The sequence below is a fragment of the Monodon monoceros genome, unplaced genomic scaffold (genome assembly GCF_005190385.1).
Source record: "Monodon monoceros isolate NGI ecotype Baffin Bay Population unplaced genomic scaffold, NGI_Narwhal_1 Super_Scaffold_10, whole genome shotgun sequence".
Taxonomy (NCBI): Eukaryota; Metazoa; Chordata; class Mammalia; order Artiodactyla; family Monodontidae; genus Monodon; species Monodon monoceros.
The window spans coordinates 47148846-47171550 of record NW_021703766.1 but is presented as its reverse complement, the minus strand read 5'-3'; the positions used below and the strand labels follow the sequence as shown (position 1 = coordinate 47171550).

Genomic DNA, 22705 nt, shown 5'->3' with positions numbered 1-22705 from the left:
GATTCTCCCCCAAAGCCTCCAGAAGAACTGGCCCTGCCAACACCCTGATTTTAGCACAGTCATATCTATTTTGCACTTCTGACCTCCAGAACTATAAGAGAATAAATTTATGTTGTTTTTAAGCCACGAAGTTTGTGGTAATTTGTTGCAGCAGCAACAGGAAATGAATACAGGGTATAACTCCTGACATGATGCCAATTCCAAAGTGTTAAAAAAAAAAAAATCATCAAGATTCAAAAGTTTAGGGATCTGGTGGTCCAGTGGTTAGGACTCCGAGCTTCTACTGCAGGGTGCACGGTTTCAATCCCTGGTCGGGGAACTAAGATCCCACATGCCACATGGCACATCCAGAAAATTTTAAAAATTAAAGAAAAAAAAGTAGGGGCTTCCCTGGTGGCGCAGTGGTTGGGAGTCCACCTGCCGATGCAGGGGACATGGGTTTGTGCCCTGGTCCGGGAGGATCCCACATGCCGCGGAGCGGCTGGGCCCGTGAGCCATGGCCGCTGAGCCTGCGCGTCTGGAGCCTGTGCTCCGCAACGGGAGAGGCCACAGCAGTGAGAGGCCCGCGTACCGCAAAAAAAATAAAGAAAGAAAGAAAGAAAGAAAGAAAAAAAACGTTTCAAAGCCCTGCTGCAACTAAGGAGCCCACATGCTGCAACTAAGGAGCTCTGGAGCCACAACTAAGGAGTCCGCCGGGTACAACTAAGACCTGGTGCAACCAAAACAAACAGACAAAAAGTTTCAAAGCCAATGGACCAAGCAAATTGCAAACAACTGCCAGAAGGTAGTTAGCCTCGCTTAGCTGGGAAAGAAAAAAACCTGCCACCATTATGGTTAGTCCTGAAGAAACAAGTTTTGAATCAAACAGTATCTTCGGGACATATTCTTGGCATAAAATATGATGTCCTTGTGTTTATTTATCTCTTTATTCTCAGTTCCTTTTCCTCTTGAGGACTGATTTTCCACCTGAGTGCCTGGCACATGGAAGGGCTTGAGAAGCACCTCTTGCTGAATGACTACTGAGCATGGATCCTGACTGATGGGGAGGAGGCCCAATGCCTCAGTTTGCCCTGGAGAGGCACCCAGGGCCTACGGGGTGGGTGGCACTGGGGCGGGAGGCTGGCTCAGCCCAGCCCTGCCTCTAGCCAAATGCATGCTCTTTAGCAAACCACTTCCTCTCTCTGGGTCTCGATCTTCTAATCCATAAAACCAGAGAATATTCCTTATCCTAAGCTCCTCCTCGGCTTTCTGTGGTTCTAATGAGGAAAAGGAGCTGAGAAGAGTTATATGAGCTGCAACCAAGCCCAGCTGCTATTTCAAAGATAGGGTGGCAAATGTGAGTGTTTATGGAAGCCAGGCCAGAAAGTGACTGAAGGGGGACTTCCCTGGCGGCGCAGTGGTTAGGAATCTGCCTGCCAATGCAGGGGACACGGGTTCGAGCCCCGGTCAGGGAAGATCCCACAGGCCACGGAGCAACTAAGCCCGTGTGTCACAACTACTGAGCCTGCGCTCTAGAGCCCTCGAGCCACAACTACTGAGCCCACGAGCCACAACTACTGAGCCCTCGAGCCACAACTACTGAGTCCGTGCACCACAGCTACTGAAGCCCGCACGCCTAGAGCCCGTGCTCCGCAACAAGAGAAGCCACCGCGATGAGAAGCCCGCGCACCGCAGTGAAGAGTAGCCCCCGCTCACCACAGCTAGAGAAAGCTCGTGCACAGCAACAAATAGCCAATGCAGCCAAAAAAAAAAAAAATTAAAAAAAAAAAGTGACTGAAGGAGGGAGAGAAGACTGAGGCCAGTGGAACAGGCATCGAGGCCAGGTGGGAACGCCAGCCGAGCACTACCAGATCTCCCAAATCTTTGAGAAAAGTGAGAAATCTGAATTTGGGGAGTTTCCTGGTGGCCTAGTGGTTAGGATTCCGGGCTTTCACTGCTGTGCCCCGGAACAAAGATCCCGCAAGCCGCACAGCGTGGCCAAAACAAAACAAAACAAAAAGAGAAATCTGAATTTGTATGTGAATTTACCCAATTTTTAAATGCCAACTAATTCGAAATCTTTTAAACTATGGGCCAGACACCACCAGTTGTCAGTGTCTGCTCTCTGACACATAGGTTCTTGGAGCTTGTCTTGGGGGCAAAATAAGTTCCGTTCAAAATAAGTTACTGGGTCTGGGTAATTCCCTGGCAGTCCAGTGGTTGGGACTTGGTGCGTTCACTGCAGAGGGTCCGAGTTCAATCCCTGGTCAAGGAACTAACATCCCACAAGCCATGCGAGGTGTGGCCAAAAAAAAAAAAAGTTACAGGATCCACGTGGGACTTTGAGGGAGCAGGTATCCCTGTCCGGGGCCTCAGCCTCAACGTCTGGACAGTGAAGGCTGTCCTGGCGCAAGGATTCCAGTGTCTCTGTGATTGCCCGGGCAATGTCCGAGACAGCAGTAACAATGCCAATACTGTCCTGATTATAACCCCTCAGGTCAGCAGAAGCACCTTCCCATCCCTTAGCCACACCGAATCCTTACAACCTGAGACATGGGCATTTTTATCCCCATTTATCAGATGAGGAGACTGAGGCATGGAGACCCAAGGTCACACAGCCAGTGAGTGGCAGAGCTGGGGCTCAGCTGCCCCCACCCCATTCCCTGTCACACAGCTTGTGTGGGACACGGGAATGGGCCCAGGCCTCAGAACCCCCCCGCCCTCCTCCCCACCTCCGTCAACCCTGACTGGGGCAGACAGACAGCCTCTCACCAGACTCCGCTGACGCAGCGTGTGGACAGTGCCCGGGGCATGATCTCCGAGCCCTGCTGCATGAAGCCCCCCACGGGGAACCAGAGGCTGTTGCCCAGCGTGTACTGATTCTCCAGGATGTGGGGACGTGCCCGCAGGCACGGGTGCGGGTTATACCACTCGTAGGGGCTCAGCCTGTGGAGAGACACGGGGAATGGGGAGAAAAAGGAGAGGAACAGAGGAAAGAGAGCCACCGTGATCAGAAGAGATGGGGGGACAAAAACGGAGGGGAAGAGAGACAGAGATGGACAGAGAGAGACACACACACACACACAGAGAAACAGAGACAGTGCAGGCAAAAGGGGAGGGGGACAGAAAGAACAGGAAGGGGAGAGACCCAGAGAGAACCACGGAGCAAAAGTCAGAACCACAAGAAGGAAATACAGAGACAGGGCCAGAAAGGGAGAAGGGAGGGTGCAGGGAATCCAAGGCCCCAAGTGGAGGCGACAGAAAGGTCAGGCATGGAGACCCCAGCTCGTGCTTCCTCCCCGCCCTCTCCTTCCCAGGCAGCAGGTAGTGGGCTCACCTGGCGGCCAGGAACAGGACGCAGCTGACAGCCAGGTAGGCCAGAAGCATGAAGAGCCACACAGCAGGGGAGAAGGGGTCCAGGAAGGAAAAGTAGCCAGGCTTGCGGCCCTGGTGGGAGACGGAGTGAGAGCCGGAGCCACACAGACCTGAGCCCCTCCCCCAGCCCCGGGGCCCATGAGCCCCACCGGCCCATCCGAGGTCCAGCCCACAGCCTCTGCCTCCCTTGGGTGTCCGGCCCCAGCACCAGCCCCCACCCCCACCTCCAGGGGAACCGTACCATGTGCACGCGGTAGAGGATGCTGATTCCCAGGGTCATGAAGGGTTTGGAAAAGTCGATGACCTTCTCCCGCTCAGCTGTGATGGTGAACGCAGCCACAGCCAGGTCTGCCTTCTGCTGGAGGGGAAGCAGGGCGGGGGTAGATGGGCGGGCCAGGGAGACAGATGGGCAGTTAGAGAGAACGCGCTGAGGGAGCGACTTAGAGTACCAGAAGCTGAGAGAGAGGACAGCAGAAGGAGCCAGGGGACTGGCTCCAAGAGTGCACCTCGGGCCTCCAGTTGGACCCTTGTCATCTCACATCTGCCGTAAGCGGCTCCTGTGGCCTCCTTCCTGCCCGGCTGCCCTGCCTCATCCAATCTCTCCCACTCCCCAGTCAAGGTCATCATTAAGACCCTGCTTTATTAAAACCTACCACTGACCCCCACCACTCCCACCATGCCAGGGTCCTGAAGAGAGAGCCTGAGATTGGAGTTGAGATGCCTGGACACTGACCCACTCAGGACCCTCTTGGAGCTTTGGTTTTCTCTTCTGTATGAACAATTAACAGGTAATATTTATCAAGTGCTTACTATGTGCCAGGCTCCATGCTAGATGTCACTTTATGTAGATTATCTTGTATAATCCTCTTAACAGCTCCCTGAGGGCCACTATTAGGCCCATTTTATAGAAGGGGAAACTGAGGCTCAGAGAGGCAAAGGCACTAGGGAGTAAAGGCAGGGGCTGGGGACCATAACGCAGAGACATGACCTCCACTCTCCTGCCCCTGGCAGACACCAGGGACCTAGATGTGTGCATGAAGCCACCCCTGACACACAGGACCACGCCCGGCTCAGTTGAGGTAATGGCCTCAGGAGAAGCTGCATGTGGTCTTGAGTCAGGGAGGGGTGGCTGGGGTCCAGGTCTGAAGTGGTGAAGGGTGGGTAGTGGGTGGGGTATGGCGGAGAAAAGGGTGTGTGTTGGGGTCTCGCTGACACACTGGAATGCCTGATCCAAAGGGGCCATCTCGCTCTTGGCCAAGTGCACATCAGCCAGTTGTTAGCTGTGGGCAGGACACAGGCTGGGAAAAAACCTGGCACTTCACACACACACACACACACACACACACACACAGCACACGTGAGCACTGTACACGGTCAGGTCTACACCACCAACATGTGCACACCATGCCATATCCACACATGCGTGCCCAGACACAGGCTGACCCAGTGACATACTGTCCACGTGGACTCAGGCAGACAAACACGTGCCCTGTACGCGAGTGAAGGGAGGAGTGATGACATCGTGGGGGGCATTCCCTAGAGGCACAGTGCACACACCCGAACACGTGGCCTCACATGTGCACGTACATGACAGAGGGGGCAGGGTGCTGGGAAGGGCTGGGGGTGGGAGTAGAGAGCCCTGGCTCTGCCCCAAGCTCACTGACCAGGGGCAGGGGCTTGCTTCCATGTCTCTGGGCCTCAGTTTGGTTCTCTGTAAAATTGGGTGGGAGGGGAGCCAGTTGTCTCCTGGATTTGGAACCCGGCTCCCAGGATGCTCCTTCCAGGCATACTGATTCCATCGCCCAGGGCTCAACCGGGCCCCGGCACTGACTCCAAATTCAAGTAGAGTCCTCCTCCTGGGGCTGAAGTAAGAGTCAAGGTCCTGGATCACTGGCCTGGGAGGAGGGACACACTCACCCCCCAAGGGGCTGAGACTGAGGCCACGTGAGGTAATACAGACTAGGACAGAGCTGGGGTGGGGAAAGAGGGCACAGGCCCCAAAGGTACTGCAAAGAGACGTGGCACAGGCTGAAAACAAAACCAAGGTCAGGGAGAGAGCACGTGGACCCAAAAGGAAATCCAGGGTCTAGGAGAAAAGAGATCTGAAAGGCAATTCGATGTCAGGGAAAGAGGACAGACCCAGAAGATTAACCAAGAGTAGAGAGAGACAGCACAGGTGAAGCAACTATGGCAGGGTGAGAGAGAGATGGCACGTTCCCAAGGCAGAATCCAGAGGCTGCCATGTGTGGCAAGGGCCCAGAACACACCAGATTCCGAGCATACCCCTGGGAATTCCTGGGTGTTGAGAGTAAGGAGTGGTTCCCCCCCGCCTTTTTTTTTTGGCCACACCCCACGGCTTGTGGGATCTTAGTTCCCCAACCAGGGATCGAACCCGCACCCTCGGCAGTGAAAGAGCAGAGTCCCAACCACTGGACCACCAGGGAATTCCCGGTTTTCTCCTTTCTTGTGCACTTGCCACTCTCGTGACTAATATGTGAATCGTTGTGAACAATGTTAGCTAATACAGGAATGTTTATTTTTATGCACCCACAGGAGGTCTGTCCTGGCAAAGGCCCCCCACGATAACCCATCAGCTTCCTTACTGGACCCCTACCTCTGCTCATAACACCCCCCCCACCCAAAACGATAGTCACCTGTTTAAAAACCCTTGGGTGGCTTTTCCACTGCACCTAAGACAGTGTCCAGGGTGGCTGGAGCAGAAAGGGGGGTGGGGTGGGAAATGCAGCAGAGTGGGGACCAGAGCCCTGCAGGGCCTTGCAGGCCAGGGGAAGGGGGCCGGATTCTACCCCAAGGGCAACAGAGGACATCACATCAGAGGGTGTGAGCAGCGGAGGGTAACATGATCTGGCCGCCCTGAGAACAGACCACAGGGGCAAGAGTGGAAGCTGACTAAAGATGCCCACAGAGGTGCTGGGGGCGGGGCTAAGTAGAGGTGGAGAGGAGGTGGTCCGATTTGAGATGAATTCTGAATGGAGGACAGACAGATCCTTAAATGCTGCAAGTTCTTCTAGACCCCCCTCAGAGTCTTGGGAACCCCTGCCCCCTTTCCACCTCCTCCTCTTCCTCCTTCATTTCCCAAAAGGGACACCTGTTCCTTAGAGAAGGCTTCCCTCCCCAAGGGAACCCTGACAGTTTAATCTCTGGGATGAAATCAGGAAGAATCCAAATGATAAGCCACCTGTAGAAATGACAGGGGGATTGTCTAAATGCCTAAAAACCAACCAAAGCACCTGTGACTGTCCCTCTGCCCCAGCCCGCCCTGTACACCAGCTCTGTGCAAACCATCTGTGCTGTGCCATCAGCTCCCTGACAGGCTCTGCCAATAGGGGGCACTAGAGGAAAGCTGCAAGGCTGGAGGGAGGAGAGTTACCTGCTCCTTCTGGTCTACTCTCGGGTCCCCAGCCTTTCTGCACCAAAGGCAGCATTTCTTCCACAGGGCGGCAGACAAGTTCAGTCTGCAGCTTCCCAGCACTTGCAGAACCAGCCTCGCCCAGCCTTTCTTGGGGCACCAGCACCAGCTGACGAGTGCCCCCTCCTCGGGGTCTGAGTTTCCGCCCCACAGAGCCCTTCCTCTAAGTTTCCGAGCTTCAGCTCTTCTCTGCTCCTTCAGAACTTGAGACAGAGCCACTTCCTGCCTTGCTACCTCCTTGATGCCTGAGAGAGAGCAAGGGTGTGTAAACTATGGCCCTCAGGCCAAGTCCCAACTGCCCGATTTTGTAAATAAAGTTTCATTGGAACACAGCCAGGCGCACTTGTTTAGGTATTGTCTACAACTGCTTTCCATACAATGGAAGAGTTGAGTAGTGACAGGATGACCTGGAAGCCAGTAATATTTACATGTGGCCCCTTGCAGAAAAACTGCTGATTCCTGCCTTGGACTTCAACTTTTACCCTCTCAGTTAACTAGTTAGCAACTTTATTCCTAGTAAATAATTCTCTTCATTCAAATATCTGGGGACTTCCCTGGTGGCCCAATGGTTAAGAATCTGCCTTCCAATGCAGGGGATGAGGGTTTGATCCCTGGTCAGGGAACTAAGATCCCACGTGCCACGGGGCAACTAAGCCCACGTGCCACAACTGCTGAGGCTGTGTGCCACACCTAGAGAGAAGCCCACGGGCCACAACAAGGAGCCTGCACGCTGCAGCGGAGATCCTGCGTGCCGCAACAAAGACCCGACGCAGCCAAAAATTAAATAAATTAATAAATATTTTTAAAAACCCCACAAATATCTGGAGTGATTAGTTTCCCGGTAGACCCCTGACTGATGCAAAAATGACAATACCCAGGTCACATGAGCGCTCAGGTCACGGGGTCACTCACTGTCCATGGGCAGGTGTTCAGTGTCTAGCAGGGCCCGGTAATGAGCAGTTTCTCAAAAGGAGAATAGTATCTGCAGAAAACAGCATGATTTGCTTCAAAACCCTAGAGGTCTGCATGCGAGTCACCTCTTGGTGCCTGCTTCCCTATTTGCCACCAGCACTCTACACTTCCCGGGATCTGCCGGGTCATCAGGCGCAGGTGGCAGATCAGCTTGCATGAAGCTAGGACCTGCTGCAGGGCTTTTGCATGCTCTGGGCCTCCCTCAACATGGAAAGCCTTACAGGTTGTTTGGTAAAGGGATTAAAGCAGCACACACAAGTTATACCCAGGTATAAGTTGTTGCTCAAATCCAAAAACCCCACCAGATATCCGCAATACCAGACAAACAGCAAAGGTCTGAGTTTCAGCTCTATGGGGACCCTCGTCTGAGTTTCTAAGGTTTAATCTTTCCAACTTCTTCCCCTTTCCCCTTAGCCCTCGGGGTGGTGGCTGCTTCCTCCAGCTGCTACCTTCAGGATCCATTAGATTTCTTTTTACTCTTTCAGTTAGTGGGTTAACAACTTTACATCTAGTTAACAATTTTTTTTTTTTTTTTTTTTTTTGCTGCACTGCGTGGCTTGCAGAATCTTAGTTCCCTGATCAGGGGCTGAACCCGGGACCTCAGCAGTGAAAGCATGGAGTCCTAACCACTGGACCGCCAGGGAACCCCTAGTTAACAATTCTTTGTATTAAATTCTCTCTGTTCAAATAGCTGATAAGAGGGGAAATCCCTGTTGGTCCAGTGGTTAAGACTCCGAACTTCCACTGCGGGGGGCACGGGTTCGATCTCTGGTCAGGGAACTAAGATCCCACATGCCTCGAGGTACAGCCAAAAAAAACCCAACAACAACAAAACAAAACAAAGAAACAAACAAAAATAGCTGATATGATTCTGTTCAAGTAACTGGTGCTGTTTTGTCTCCAGATTGGACACTGACTGACTGGTATCAGCCGTGGGTTTATTGCCAACCTCCTCACTAAATGCTATTTCAGGCTCATAAAATCTGATCAGCAAAATGTTGCCAATGTGATGGACCAGCGTCAAGAGGCCCAAGTTCTCAGTGTTCTATATCGGGGTCCCCAACCCCCGGACCGTGGACCGGCACCGGTCCGCAGCCTGTTAGGAACCAGGCCGCACAGCAGGAGGTGAGCGGCGTGCGAGTGAAGCTTCATCTGTCGCTGCCCGTGGCTCCCCATCGCTCGCATTATCGCCTGAACCATCCCCCCGCCAGTCTGTGGAAAAATTGTCTTCCACGAAACCAGTCCCTGGTGCCAAAAAGGTTGGGAACTGCTGGTCTATATGATGGCAGAAAGCAAGAGAGTTGATGTCAGCCTGAGGCAAGACTGAAGGTTTATACTCCTGGCTTCTGGTGGTCCTTGGAAAGTGGTATGGAGGAAAAAGCATTTGCTAGGTCAGTAGCTCACACCAGCTGCCAATGGCTGTGTTGACTTGCTCCAGTAAAGATACTTCATTTGGGCCAGCATCTGCGATTGGAGTCACCACCTGACTGCATTTACAAGAATCCGCAGTCATTCTCCAAGATCCATCTGCCTTCTGCACAGGCCAAACAGGCCAGTTGAACAGGGATGAGATCACTACCCCTGCTTCTTTCAGGCCGTTAATGGCGGCACTAATCTCTGCAATTCCTCCAAAGGATGTAGAATTGCTTTTGGATTACTATCCTGGGAAACAGGGGGAGGTCCAGGGGCTTCCACTGGCTCTTTCTACCGTAATGACCCTGACTCCACAGGTCAGAAAGCTTATTCCAATTATACAACCAGGACCTGGAAAAACACAGAGTGAGTCCAAGGGCCTATCAGGCCCACTCTGAGTGGAACTTGAGTTCAGACTCCATTTATCACTTGGCCACATAAGCCCTACTGTGGTCCACCAGACAAAGCAGGAAAAATCAAAATGACTTGCCATCTACAAAAATGACAGGAGGTTGTCTGAATATCTAAAAGTCCATCAAAAGCCTCAGTGCCAAGAAGGAGCCTGTATAGAAACTGATGTTAAAAAAGAAAAAAAAAAAAGAAACTGATGTAGTCTTTCTGGAAAGCAGTTCAACAGTATACAACAAAAGCCATACGAAGGGCTTTCCTCTTTCACCTGGTGATTCTATTGAGATTCAATCCTAACCAGCTACAATGCAAGCCAAGCTTTCGTGCGTAGAGACGTTCGCTTATGGTTGTTTTTAACAGCACAGACAGACATCTAAAACTACCTGGAAACAACCAAATATAAAAAATGCTTCAATAAGTTACAGTACATCCACATGGGAGTTAATACGCAGCCATGTGACATTCTGTTTAGGTTAAAACAATGAGGTATTTTTAGCCTCTCAGATTGGCAAAGGTTTTTCTAAAAGATTGATAATACCCATTGTTGGCAAGAGTGTGGAAAATTTGACATTCTCGTGAACTTTTGGTGGGAATATAAATTGGTGGAACCTTTTTGAAGGACCATTTGGCAGTATATACTTAAAAAACGTTCATACCCTTTGAACCAGTGCCTCCACCACTTGGAACTTATCCCTCAGGAATACCCCCACCAATCCAATTGATGGTAGCATTGTCTACGCCTGCAAAAACTGGAGACCACCCAAATATCCATCAATAGTGGACAAGTTAAATAATTCACGCTCAGTCACACAAGGAAATTCTTTTGTCTCCCCCTTGAATTTCAAATAGGCATCTCAAACAACCCACGCCCAGAGATAATTCTTATCCCCCCGACCCCCGACCCCACCAAGTTTCTCCTCCTATGTCCTCCCCATGGTGGAAACTGGCCTTGCCATTGGCCCAGCTGCTTAGCCAAACCCTGACTCACTCTTGATTTCTCTCACCCTCTGGCACACATCCCACCTGGTGGTACACCTGACACAGCTACCACTCGAGCACAAGCCAGCATCTTCTCTCTTCCACACCTTCCAATGGCCTCTGAAATGGACCCCCTTGTCTCTACTCTTGGTCCACTACGGTTATTTCTCAGCAGCCAGAGTAATCATTTTTAAATGATTTTGAAATTAAATCAAGGTCCTATATCCATACAATGGAATATTAGTCAGCCCTAAAAGGCAGTACTCATCATTTTACAGCGTGGACGAACCTCAAGCACATCATGCTGTGTGAGAAGCCAGACACAAAAGGCCACATATTGGCTGATTCCATTTATATGAAATGTCTAGAATAAGTAAATCCATGGAGACAGAGAGCAGAGTGGTGGTTGCCGGGAGCTGGGGAAGGGGGGAATTGGGAGTGACTGCTTAATGGGTTCGGGTTTTCTTTGGGGGTCATGAAAATGTCTTGGAACTAGATAGAGGTGATGGTTGCACAACACTGTGAATATACTAAATGCCACTGAATTTGGTTAATTTTATGTTATATGAATTTCACCTCAATAAAAAAAAAAAAGAATAGGGCTTCCCTGGTGGCGCAGTGGTTGAGAGTCCGCCTGCCGATGCAGGGGACATGGTGTTCGTGCCCCGGTCCGGGAAGGTCCCACATGCCGCGGAGCAGCTGGGCCCGTGAGCCATGGCCGCTGAGCCTGCGCGTCCGGAGCCTGTGCTCCACAACGGCAGAGGCCACAACAGTGAGAGGCCCGCGTACCGCCAAAAAAAAAAAAAAAAAAAAAGAATAAATAAATTAGATCATGGCACTTTCCCTGCTTAAAACCTTCCAGTGACTTCATAACACAATAAAAACAACATCCAAAAAGGAGAAAAGGGACTTCCCTGGTGGCACAGTGGTTAGGAATCTGCCTGTCCATGCAGGGGACACAGGTTCAAGCCCTGGTCCGGGAAGATCCCACATGCTGCGGAGCAACTAAGCCCGTGTGCCACAACTACTGAGCCTGCGCTCTAGAGCCCATGAGCCACAACTACTGAAGCACGCGTGCCTAGAACCCGTGCTCCGCAACAAGAGAAGCCATCACAGTAAGAAGCCCAGGCACCGCAGGGAAGAGTAGCCCCCGCTCTCTGCAACTAGAGAAAGCCTGCGCGCAACAATGAAGACCCAACGCAGCCAAAAATAAATAAATTAATTAATTTAAAAAGGAGGAAAAAAAGGGGGGGTTGGTTCCCTGGCCATCCAGTGGTTGGGACGCGGTGCTTTCAATTCTGGGGCCCGGCTTCAATTCCAGGTCGGGGAACTAGGATCCTGCAAGCCACCTGGCTCGGCCAAAAAGAAAACAACAAGAACATGCAAACTCCTTACCTGCAAGGCCCCAGTAACTCAGGCTCTGTTCTGGGACCTCCAGCTTCCCCCTCACCCACTCCCCACAAAACTCTGTGAGGAAGGGAACATCATTCCCACTTCAAGAGGGGGAAGCTAGGGGCTTCCCTGGTGGCGCAGTGGTTGAGAGTCTGCCTGCCGATGCAGGGGACACGGGTTCGTGCCCCGATCCGGGAGGATCCCACGTGCCGTGGAGCAGCGCTGGGCCCGTGAGCCATGGCCGCTGAGCCTGCGCGTCCGGAGCCTGTGCTCTGCAACGGGAGAGGCCGCAACAGTGAGAGGCCCGCGTACCGCAAAAAAAAAAAAAAAAAGAGGGGAAGCTAGTTCAGAGAGATGAAGTGGCTCACCAGGGACCACATGGGAAAGCGGGCAACCTGAAGCTGGCTCTGTCTGGCATCTAACCAGCCCACAGCTGTAGTGGACACCGTGGTGGCCGCCCAGACCCTCCTTCCGGATCAGGCACTCATGGTACCAGGTGTTGGTGGCTGATTGCTCTGTAGGTGGAAGAACCCCTTTGCCCCAGGTCCTGACCCTCCCCGAGGACAGCCCTCATCCAATGACGTGTCGGTGGGGGCATAAAAGCCTTCCCCCTTACCTCAGGGGGATGTCTTTTTTTTTTTGCGGTACGCGGGCCTCTCACTGCTGTGGCCTCTCCCGTTGCGGAGCACAGGCTCCGGACACGCAGGCTCAGCGGCCATGGCTCACGGGCCCAGCCGCTCCGCGGCATGTGGGATCTTCCCGGACCGGGGCACGAACCCGCGTCCCCTGCATCGGCAGGCGGACTCTCAACCACTGCGCCACCAGGGAAGCCCAGGGGGATGTCTTTGATGGCCATCCCAGCTCCAGAGCTGCCCGTGGGACGGCTGAGGTCCAGTCATGACTGCAACACAGCTCAACTCCTCCCTCTGCCCAAGCCTCCTCCTCCACTCGCTGCTTTCCAAGGGCACCGCACACACCTGCCTGCTAACCTGCACCTCGGAATCTGGTCCCTGTAAACCCGACGTAAGATATCTGCCTAGTCCTTAAGGGCCAGACCGGAGGGCCCCGGGGGGTGACAGCTAAAGCCTGTGAGTGATAGGTCAGACTTGCCTCGTACAGAGATCCTACTGGAGGACAAACTGGAGTGGAGAGAGACGGGAGGCCAGGAGGAGGCTGGTGAGAGGGGCGGGGCCTGAATTCACAGCGCAGCAGTGATGGCAGGGAGAAAGGTAATTCCTGCAGTGGCCACTGGGTGGAATAAATGGACCATAATTCGAGACTGGCCTACAAGCCCTGAGTCTGGCCGGAGGTGGGGGGCGGGTGGGGGGGGGGGGGCTGGGGGGATGCTGGTGCCCTGGGCTGTCTTCCATCTGGAAGTCACTTGTCAGCTCTGGGCCATCCTGCTGGGGTGCCAGCCCTGGCTCTGCCTGTCACTAGCCGTGTGGCCTGGACAGTATCTTGTGCCTTACTCTGTCCATTAGAGAAAACTGGGCAAACACCAGGTCTTCCTCAGGGGGTGCCTGTGAGGAGTCAAGGAGTTCACACAAGCTCCTACAGTTCGGACAAGAGCCTGGCACGGTGTGATCACCACCTCGGCCACTCTAGGGTTCCCAAGTACCTGCTGGGTGTCTGGAAAGGACACAGGCCTTGGGTCAGTCACACCTGGCTGCAGCCCTGCGTGTTGGGGGCAAGTCCGTTCACTACTGAGCCCCTGATCTCACATCGGTAGGAGGGCAGTGATCCTCTGGGCCCGGAAGGATTATTAGAAGAATTAAGTAACACTTGCAAAGTCTCTGGCACGTGGCGGGAAGCCCATCAACATCAGCTGCGGCTGCGAGGACGGTGCTAAGTATCTGTGCAGGGCTCAGTGTGCTCGGCGCCCCCCGCAGGCAGCTGAGCCTAGTGCTGAGTATCTGTGCGGGGCTCAGTGTGCTCGGCGCCCCCCGCAGGCAGCTGAGCCTAGTGCTGAGTATCTGTGCGGGGCTCAGTGTGCTTGGCCCCCCCCCGCAGGCAGCTGAGCCTAGTGCTGAGTATCTGTGCGGGGCTCAGTGTGCTCGGCGCCCCCCGCAGGCAGCTGAGCCTTGGAGAGGCCAAACCCCGCCCATCCTTTGCACACTCAGCCTGCTCCTCCTCCAGTGTTCTCTCCCTAAATGTCATCGCCATCGCCCAGCTGCCCAAGCCAGAAACAGAAGGGACGCTCACGTCCTCTCTCCTCCGCCCCCGCCACAGGCGGCCACCAAGTCCTGGCCCTCTCCAGCCTCCCCTGACCTCCCCGCAGGCCATCGAGCAGCCCCGATGATTCTGTTTCCTCATTTGAGCCAGCTCAGCCCTTTGTGTGCAGGGGGTGCATCCCATGGACCTCTGGCTGCGGGCCAAAGTCTTGAACCGTAAGAGCAAGGCCAGGCCAGGCCACTGAATCCCCAGGGTGTATCACAGGGCCTGGTATACAGTAGGCATTCAATAAATACTAGCTGGCTGGAGGACGGACGAACGCATGAATGTATGTATGTGCTGGCAGGAATAACACTAATGATAGCACAGGCACACAGCACCCACTACCTGCCCGGCCTTGTTCCAAGCCCGTACATGGATTAACTCATTTCATGCTCACAACAGCCCTATGTGCTAGCATTTGTTATTTCCGCAGTTTTACAGGGAGGTTATGTAACTCACCCAAGGTCACACAACAAATGCTCAGCAGAGACTCAAACAGGACGCAGGACCACAAGAGCAGTAACCAATGAGAAAAGCTCCCAGCCCTGCTATGCTTACCCCAGGCACCTTCACACCAAGTCCTAAGGGAAGGCTCGAGGCACAGGGAGTTAAGACTCTTGCCCAAGGTCATACAGCTGTAAATAGGACTTCTTTGTTGATGAATAAACAGATGTCCAGTTGACGGTGACTTTGGTTGGGGAGGGCTGCTCTCCTGGAGTCTTATTTCTGGGGGCCCTGATGAACAAAAGTTCTGAGCTTACGAGACTGGGGACCAGGCTATGGCAATGAGGTCACAGGGAAGCCTGCCAGTGAGGTGGGCGTCCGGCCACCAGCTCCTGCCTCCTGTCTCCTCAGGCCCTGGCTTCAGACTCTTGAACCCACCCAGGGCAGAAGCTTTCAACCAGCTGGCTGACTGTAGGGCAGTGCCTCGGGCCTGCCAGCTGGGTGGGGTGAGAGAGACCGAGCCACCAGAACCCGGGGGACGACCCCGACCTCTGTCGCCCCCAGAGCAGCTCTGCTTTGTCCAGGGCCCTGAGGGCGCTTTCAAACGGAAAAAAGGCTCTGCAGTCAAAACAACTTTCGAAAATCAGTGCCTTACGGGGATAAACATCCTTGTCAAGCAAAGTAGCCTTTTTGAGTCTCCCCTGGTGACATTCAGGGGCTCAGGAGGGTGAGAGTCTCTGAAGCTGTCAGCCAAGTCCAATGTCAAGGCCACCCTGACCGTTTGTGGCCACAGGTCCCGGCTCCACACACCTGCCCTGGACGTGCCCCTAAGCTGGGGGCCTGTTTGTCTTTTTTGGGCATTCGCCCACATGGCTTCTCATGAGTGGAATAAAAAGAACCACCTATGACAAGCAACGTGTGCAGCGTGTCTGTAACCTTACTACAGACCTGTCAGGTATCATTATCCCCATCCTAGGGAGAGGAAACTGAGGTTCCGAGGAAAGAAATGACTCACCCCAGCACTCAAAGCCAGGTTGGTCTGACTCCAAAATATTTTTTCCGCTGCACCCCTGCCTACCACCCCCCACCCCACTGCCTCTTGCCCTCCTCACCTACATTCAAATCCTGCCCACATTCAGGGCCCGGCTGCTCTTCTAATACGCCCCATACCCAACTCGTTCTTACTCATGTTCCCAACCCACCCCCCGCTGTTTGTAAATGCCATCAAACACATTGCCCTTCTCCCATAACCCCCCTTCACCCTGCTGACTCCTTCACACTCTTTGGGGATCTGCTTGGGCGTCACCTCTTCCGGGAAGCCCTCCCTGGATGCCTGGCTGGGTCAGGAGCCTCTGGGTCCCTCCTTTGAGTTTTCCCCATCAGCCAATGGCTCTGTCTTGCGGTCATTTGCTTTTCTGCATCTCAATGGGGCCCCAAGTTGCTGGGAGCAGGGTCCAGGTCCCCTGTGCTCACCACTATATCCCGCACCAGCGTGGTGCAAGGCACACACTAGGTGCTCAATAAACACCTACTGAATGCGTGGCCTTGTGAGCGCAACAGGCAGCCTCCACGTCCACCTCCTGGCAGGTGCTGGGCACAGCGCACATCCCGGCCGCCTAGCCCTCTCCCTGCCTCTCACAGGAAGCCTTCTCCATCTCCTCCACGTCTGTCCAATTCCCACCCCACATCTCTTTCATTCACTCAACACATCTTTGAGCACCGACTAAGCCAAGGTGGCGTGAGGGAAGCATTTGAAAGCGGAACACGGGAAGGGATGCATCGCCCTTCTTCCCCACTGTGCCCACCCCGTGGTGCTCACCAGCCACAGGGACACAGCGCACCATTGGCTCCCGCCCCTTGTATGCACCAGGCTGATTCTGAGGCACCATTGGCTGCCCGCCTGCCCACCTGCCCACCCTTGCTCGCCCGACCCACAGCCCCTTCCTCAGCCCCGGCCCCGCCATACCCGGTTGATGAGCTCGCCGACCATGCCCGTCCAGGAGCCGTTGGGCTCGGGCGCCCCGTATAGCCCGTCCTCCACCAACCGCAGGCGGTAGCGGAAGCGCAGCAGCTCGGCCAGCTCCCGCAGCATGTCCACACAGAAGCCCTCAAAGCGTTCGTTCCCCGACAGGGCCTGGAAGTTGGGCCGGCGCATGACGTACGGGTTCTCCTGGGGAAGCAGGAGAGAAGGGGTGGAGGGGTCAGAGACTGGGGCATCTGGGGGCTGGGTCGTGGGTCCCAGGGCCCAGGCTGCAGCCAGATCAGGAACCTGCCCGCAGAGTGGAGATGATGGAGTCCTTGCCCTCATCCCCTGCTTACAAATGCTCAGAGTCGGTGGCGGGGGCATGTAAATTAGGAGGCTGGGATTAACATATACACACTGCTGTATATAAAATAGATAACCAACAAGGGCCTACTCTATGGCGCAGGGAACTCTACTCACATTTTGTAATAAGCTATAAGGGAAAAGAATCTGAAAAAGAATATATGTATATGTACATACATATATATGTATAACCTGAAACTAACAACACTGTAAATCAACTATACTTCAATTTAAAAACTGAAACTAAAAATAACTATCAAAACAAAAACAAATACTCAGAACCAGGGAAAAAGCACAGGGACCCTGCCAGGCCCTAGCAGACCGCAGGAAACTGGTTTGATCTCCACCAGACTCAAGCTCATCTCAAGCTCAAATGGCTACAAGGGAGGCAGGTAACTTGAATGAATCAGACTGGATGGAGATCTTGCCAAACTTTCAAACTTTTGGCTAAAACCCGCAGTAAGATATATATATTTTACTTGTAATCCAAGTCATACACATATGTCTGTGTGCTCACAGTTGCACACATGCAACTAGACTTAGTTACACAAAGCAGTCCTTTCCCTTAAGACTATGGCAGAATACCCTGCTATTTTCCATCCTGCTCTACTTCATTTTTCTACACAACCAACAACAACCCATTAAACTGACTTCATGAGCCACCAAGGGATCAAAGAGGATCTGCCCCACCAGGATTTAGCTCCAGCCCAATGCTGCCACAAGGGAAGCAGGCCTGAGATGCCAGATGGTCCAATGTCAAGAGAATTTGGAAACCCAGGATGTTTTGTAAAATCTCCTGATTTTAAAGGTTAGCAACAGTTCAAATTCTAATACCAATTTTTTTTTTTTAATGCTTCGCAGGCTAAACAAACACCTGACAGTTTGCAATCTCTGGCCTACAGCTGTTTTGCTATGTTGATGCTTATTTCTGAGGGGTTTGAGCACACTTTACCGACCCTTTTTGTGCCAAATAAGGACAAAAGCAGAGAGAGCATATTCCAAGTGCTAGTAAGACGAGGTATATGAGGATGATGGTAACAAAAGGGGTCCTTATCTTACATAGCTATTGTCTAAATGGTTGTTTGTACAGTGTCACTTTGGACTTAGGAATAAAACGAGTTAGGACTTAGGAATCAGCAAGAAGACCTTTGGCAATAATACCCATATGGTTACCATGTGGACTGAACACCTGCGAAGTACCAGCCCCTGGGCTGTGTGCATTCTCTGGATTTTATCAATTTAATTCCTCACAGTGGGAATTCCCTGGCCATCCAGGGGTTAGGACTCCACGCTTTCACTGCCGAGAGCGCAGGTTCAATCCCTGGTGGGGGAACTAAGATCCTGCAAGCTGTGTGGCGTGGCCATTAAAAAAAAAAAAAAGGGGCTTCCCTGGTGGCGCAGCGGTTGACAGTCCGCCTGCTGATGCAGGGGACGCGGGTTCGTGCCCCGGTCCGGGAAGATCCCACATGCCGCGGAGCGGCTGGGCCCAAGAGCCACGGCCGCTGAGCCTGCGCGTCCGGAGACTGTGCTCCGCAACGGGAGAGGCTACAACAGTGAGAGGCTCGTGTACCGCAATAAAAAAAAGAAAAAAAATTCCTCACAGTGACCTTCCACGGGAGGTATCCTTAGGCTCACTTTACACATGTGGAAGCTGAGGCTCACAGAGGTCAAGTGACCTCTGCCACCTCTCATTCATTCAGCACAAAGTTACTGAGCTCCAAGGTAGATGCCCAGTATTTTGCAGCTCCTCCCGTCAAGAGATAGAGCGGGCCTTCCCTGGTGGCGCAGTGGTTGAGAGTCCGCCTGCCGATGCAGGGAACACGGGTTCGTGCCCCGGTCCAGGAGGATCCCACGTGCCACGGAGCGGCTGGGCCCGTGAGCCATGGCCGCTGAGCCTGCGCATCTGGAGCCTGTGCTCCGCAACAGGAGAGGACACAACAGTGAGAGGCCCGCTTACCACAAAAAAAAAAAAAAAAGAGAGAGCGGATTTCTCTACTCCTTGGGTCTGAGCGGCCCTCGAGACTTGCTTTGGACAACAGAATGCGTTGGAAGTAGTGCTGTCTGACTTTCAGAGCCTGGGCCCTCAGAGAGATCTCTTGGGACCCCAGTGTAAGGAAGCCCGGGCCAAGGACTTCCCCGGTAGTCCAGTGGTTAAGAATCCACCGTCCAATGCAGGGGATGTGGGTTTGATCCCTGGTCAGGGTACTAAGATCCCACATGCCGCAGGGCAACTAAGCCCACGCACTGCAACTACTGAGCCTGCGCACTCTGGAGCCCATGCGCCACAACAAAAGATCCCGCGTGCTGCAACTAAGACCCGACGCAGCCAAATAAATAAATATTTTTTTTAAAAAAAAGGAAGCCCAGGCCAGCCTGCTGAAGGATGAGGGAGAATGAGTGAACCGAGATGTGCCGGCCAACAGCCCAGCCTAGACACCAGCTGAATGCAACCACGGTGAGCTCAGCAGAACTGCTTAGTTGGCCCACAGAACTGTGGGAAATAATAATCGTTATTGTTGGAAGCCTCCAGGTTTTGGGGTGGTTTGTTATACAGTGATGGGTACTATAAGGTACCTATAGACTAGATTCCAGGACCCCAACAAAGTCTCAGAGCTGAGGGGAGATGGGATGGAGGGAAGTCAGTGCTTTTCTCTCCCTCCCAAACCACATTTTCAAATCCAAAACTGTGGAACCAGGAATAGGAATGAGATAATACTAATAATAGCAGCAGCAGCTAGCATTTCTTGTGGGCTTGCTGTGTGACAGCTATTCTGTCAGCGTAGGAGGTCAGTATTATTACCTCTATTTGAGAGATGAGGACACAGGTCCCGAGAAGTGAAGTAGTGAGTGGCTGAGATGGACAAGTCAGGCTGAGTCCAAAGCTCTGCTCTTAAGCCCTATGCCAGACTAAACAAGAGCGGAGCTGGGAGAAGCTAGACACAGAGACGGGGGGGCCTGGCCGGGTATCAAAGCTAGAGAATCAGAAATCAAGAATTCTCTAGACAAACACCCAGTGTTAGAGCTGGAAGGTGCTCATACAGTCCTCTGGATGTACATAGGAGGAAACCGAAGTTCAGAGAGGTCAGGTGTTTTGCCCAAGGTCACACAGCTGAAGCAGGGCAGTAGGAAGGGGAGATTGGGCAGAGCTGGGATTCAAAACCCAGTTGCTGTGCTCTCCAAAGCCCTTGTTCCTTCCACCAGGCCAAGCTGATCTTCAAATTCAAGACTGAGGCACCTGGGTTCTGGATTTGGGTTTGAGGCCTCAGGATCAGGTGGGAGCTGATAGAGCCAAAAACAGGGACTGAGGCCTGTGAACAGAACGCTAGGTCAGAAAACAATGATCTATCGCTCAACCTGCAGCCCCAGACCATCAGATCCAAGGGTTTTAAGAAGCCTCTAATCCAAGGTTTTCAGATTTCTTCAAAAAGAATCTTCTGCAGAAGCCCAGCATTGCAGACGGACAGTGGGATGTTGCTAAGTCTGATTCTAAGAACTCATCCTACGAATGGCTATGCACCTGTACACAAAAATGTAGGTCCAGGAGAATCATGGCAGCATTTCTTGTATCAGGAACAAAGACTGAAACAGCCTAATTTGGAACAGGTTAAAAAGATTATTGATGTCATCAAAGAATCCCAGGCAACTACTAAAATAAGTTCTATAAGATATATTCAGAGGAAAAAAACAAGCTACAGAACAACGTGTACAATATGCTATCCTTTGTGAAGGAAAAAGTGGGTATGGGCTCATACATGCTCAGACATATCTGGGAGGATGGGGAAAAAAATGGGGGACTGGAGAGGGAAGGGGACGGATTTTTTCACTCCCCCCCTCCCCACACGCTTTGAATTCTATTTAGTGTAGAATTAAACTGAGTGCTACTTAATTCTATTTAATTAACTTCTGTCCTGCCCCCAGTTTAAAATATTAATATTAAAATATTTCTAAAATTTTAGAGATGATATTTAAATGCATATGGAAATGTAAAAGATCAAAAGAACCAAAGCAATCCTAAAGAAGAACATGAAAACTGGAGGATTTACCCTACTGGGTATTAAGACAATTTAAAACTGTGGTGTTATGAAAGAATGCTCAACATCATTAATTATTAGAGAAATGCAAATCAAAACTGCAATGAGGTATCATCTCACACCGGTCAGAATGGCCATCATCAAAAAATCTAGAAACAATAAATGCTGGAGAGGGTGTGGAGAAAAGGGAACCCTCTTGCACTGTTGGTGGGAATGCAAATTGATACAGCCACTATGGAGAACAGTATGGAGGTTCCTTAAAAAACTAAAAATGGAATTACCATATGACCCAGCAATCCCACTACTGGACATATACCCTGAGAAAACCATAATTCAAAAAGAGTTAGGGACCAAAATGTTCATTGCAGCTCTATTTACAATAGCCAGGTCATGGAGGCAACCTAAGTGTCCATCAACAGATGAATGGATAAAGAAGATGTGGCACATATACACAATGGAATATTACTCAGCCATAAAAAGAAACGAAATTGAGTTATTTGTAGTGAGGTGGATGGACCTAGAGTCTGTCATACAGAGTGAAGTTAAGTCAGAAAGAGAAAAATACTGTATGCTAACACATATACATGGAATCTAAGAAAAAAAAAAAAGGTCATGAAGAACCTAGGGGTAAGACGGGAATAAAGACACAGACCTACTAGAGAATGGACTTGAGGATATGGGGAGGGGGAAGTGTAAGCTGTGACAAAGTGAGAGAGCGGCATGGACATATATACACTACCAAACGTAAAATAGCTAGCTAGTGGGAAGCAGCCGCATAGCACAGGGAGATAGCTTGGTGCTTTGTGACCACCTAGAGGGGTGGGATAGGGAGGGTGGGAGGGAGGGAGACACAAGAGGGAAGAGATATGGGAACATATGTATAACTGATTCACTTTGTTATAAAGCAGAAACTAACACACAATTGTAAAGCAATTATACTCCAGTAAAGATGTTAAAAATAAATAAATAAATAAATAAATAAAATAAATAAAATAAAACTATGGTATTTAAGACAATGTGGTATTAGAGCAAAGACAGACAAACAGACAATAGAATGGAGAGTTTGGAAACCCACACATAAATGGATACTTGATTTATGACAAGGGTAAGACTGTGCTGAAGGGGGAAAGAATGAACATTTTAATAAATGGTGCCATTCAATAAAACATCCATATGGAAAAAATGCATTCTGATCCCCCCTACCTCACATAACACATAAAAATCAATTCTAGGTGGATTGTAGATCTAAATGTAAAAGGCAAAATTATTACATTTTCAAGAAACATATAGGAGACTAGCTTTATGAACTTGGGGTAGGCAGAGAACTCTTTTTTTTTTGGCCATGCTGTGTGGCATGTTGGATCTTAGTTCCCCGACCACAGATTGAACCCATGCCCTCTGCCATGGAAACGCGGGGTCTTAACCACAGGACCGCCAGGGAAATCCCAAGAATTCTTAAATTCTAAAAGCATTAACTGGACTTCCCTGGTGGTGCAGTGGTTAAGAATCCGCCTGCCAATGCAGGGGACACGGGTTTCAGCCCTGGTCTGGGAAGATCCCATATGTTGTGGAGCAACTAAGCCTGTGCGCCACAACTACTGAGCCTACTCACCACAACTACTGAAGCCCACACGCTCTAGGGCTCGTGCTCTGCAACAAGAGAAGCCACCACAATGAGATGCCCGCGCACCGCAATGAAGAATAGCCCCCGCTCGCCACAACTAGAGGAAGCCCGCGCGCAGC

General features: G+C 51.7%; 1 protein-coding gene across 4 annotated transcripts in view; it reads right to left on the bottom strand.

Annotated features, from left to right (window-relative positions):
- The window catches only part of GRIK5 (glutamate ionotropic receptor kainate type subunit 5), a 51659-nt gene that overhangs the window by 9443 nt on the left and 19511 nt on the right, over positions 1 to 22705 (bottom strand). For 3 of the 4 annotated variants that reach the window (XM_029211164.1, XM_029211184.1, XM_029211193.1), the window contains 4 exons: positions 16572 to 16775; positions 3596 to 3712; positions 3317 to 3426; positions 2752 to 2925 (listed from right to left, as the gene is read on the bottom strand). In XM_029211164.1, the coding sequence (XP_029066997.1) occupies positions 2752 to 2925; positions 3317 to 3426; positions 3596 to 3712; positions 16572 to 16775 (605 nt within the window). The remainder of the gene's footprint in view (positions 1 to 2751; positions 2926 to 3316; positions 3427 to 3595; positions 3713 to 16571; positions 16776 to 22705) is intronic. The other variant, XM_029211173.1, reaches the window with a different exon arrangement.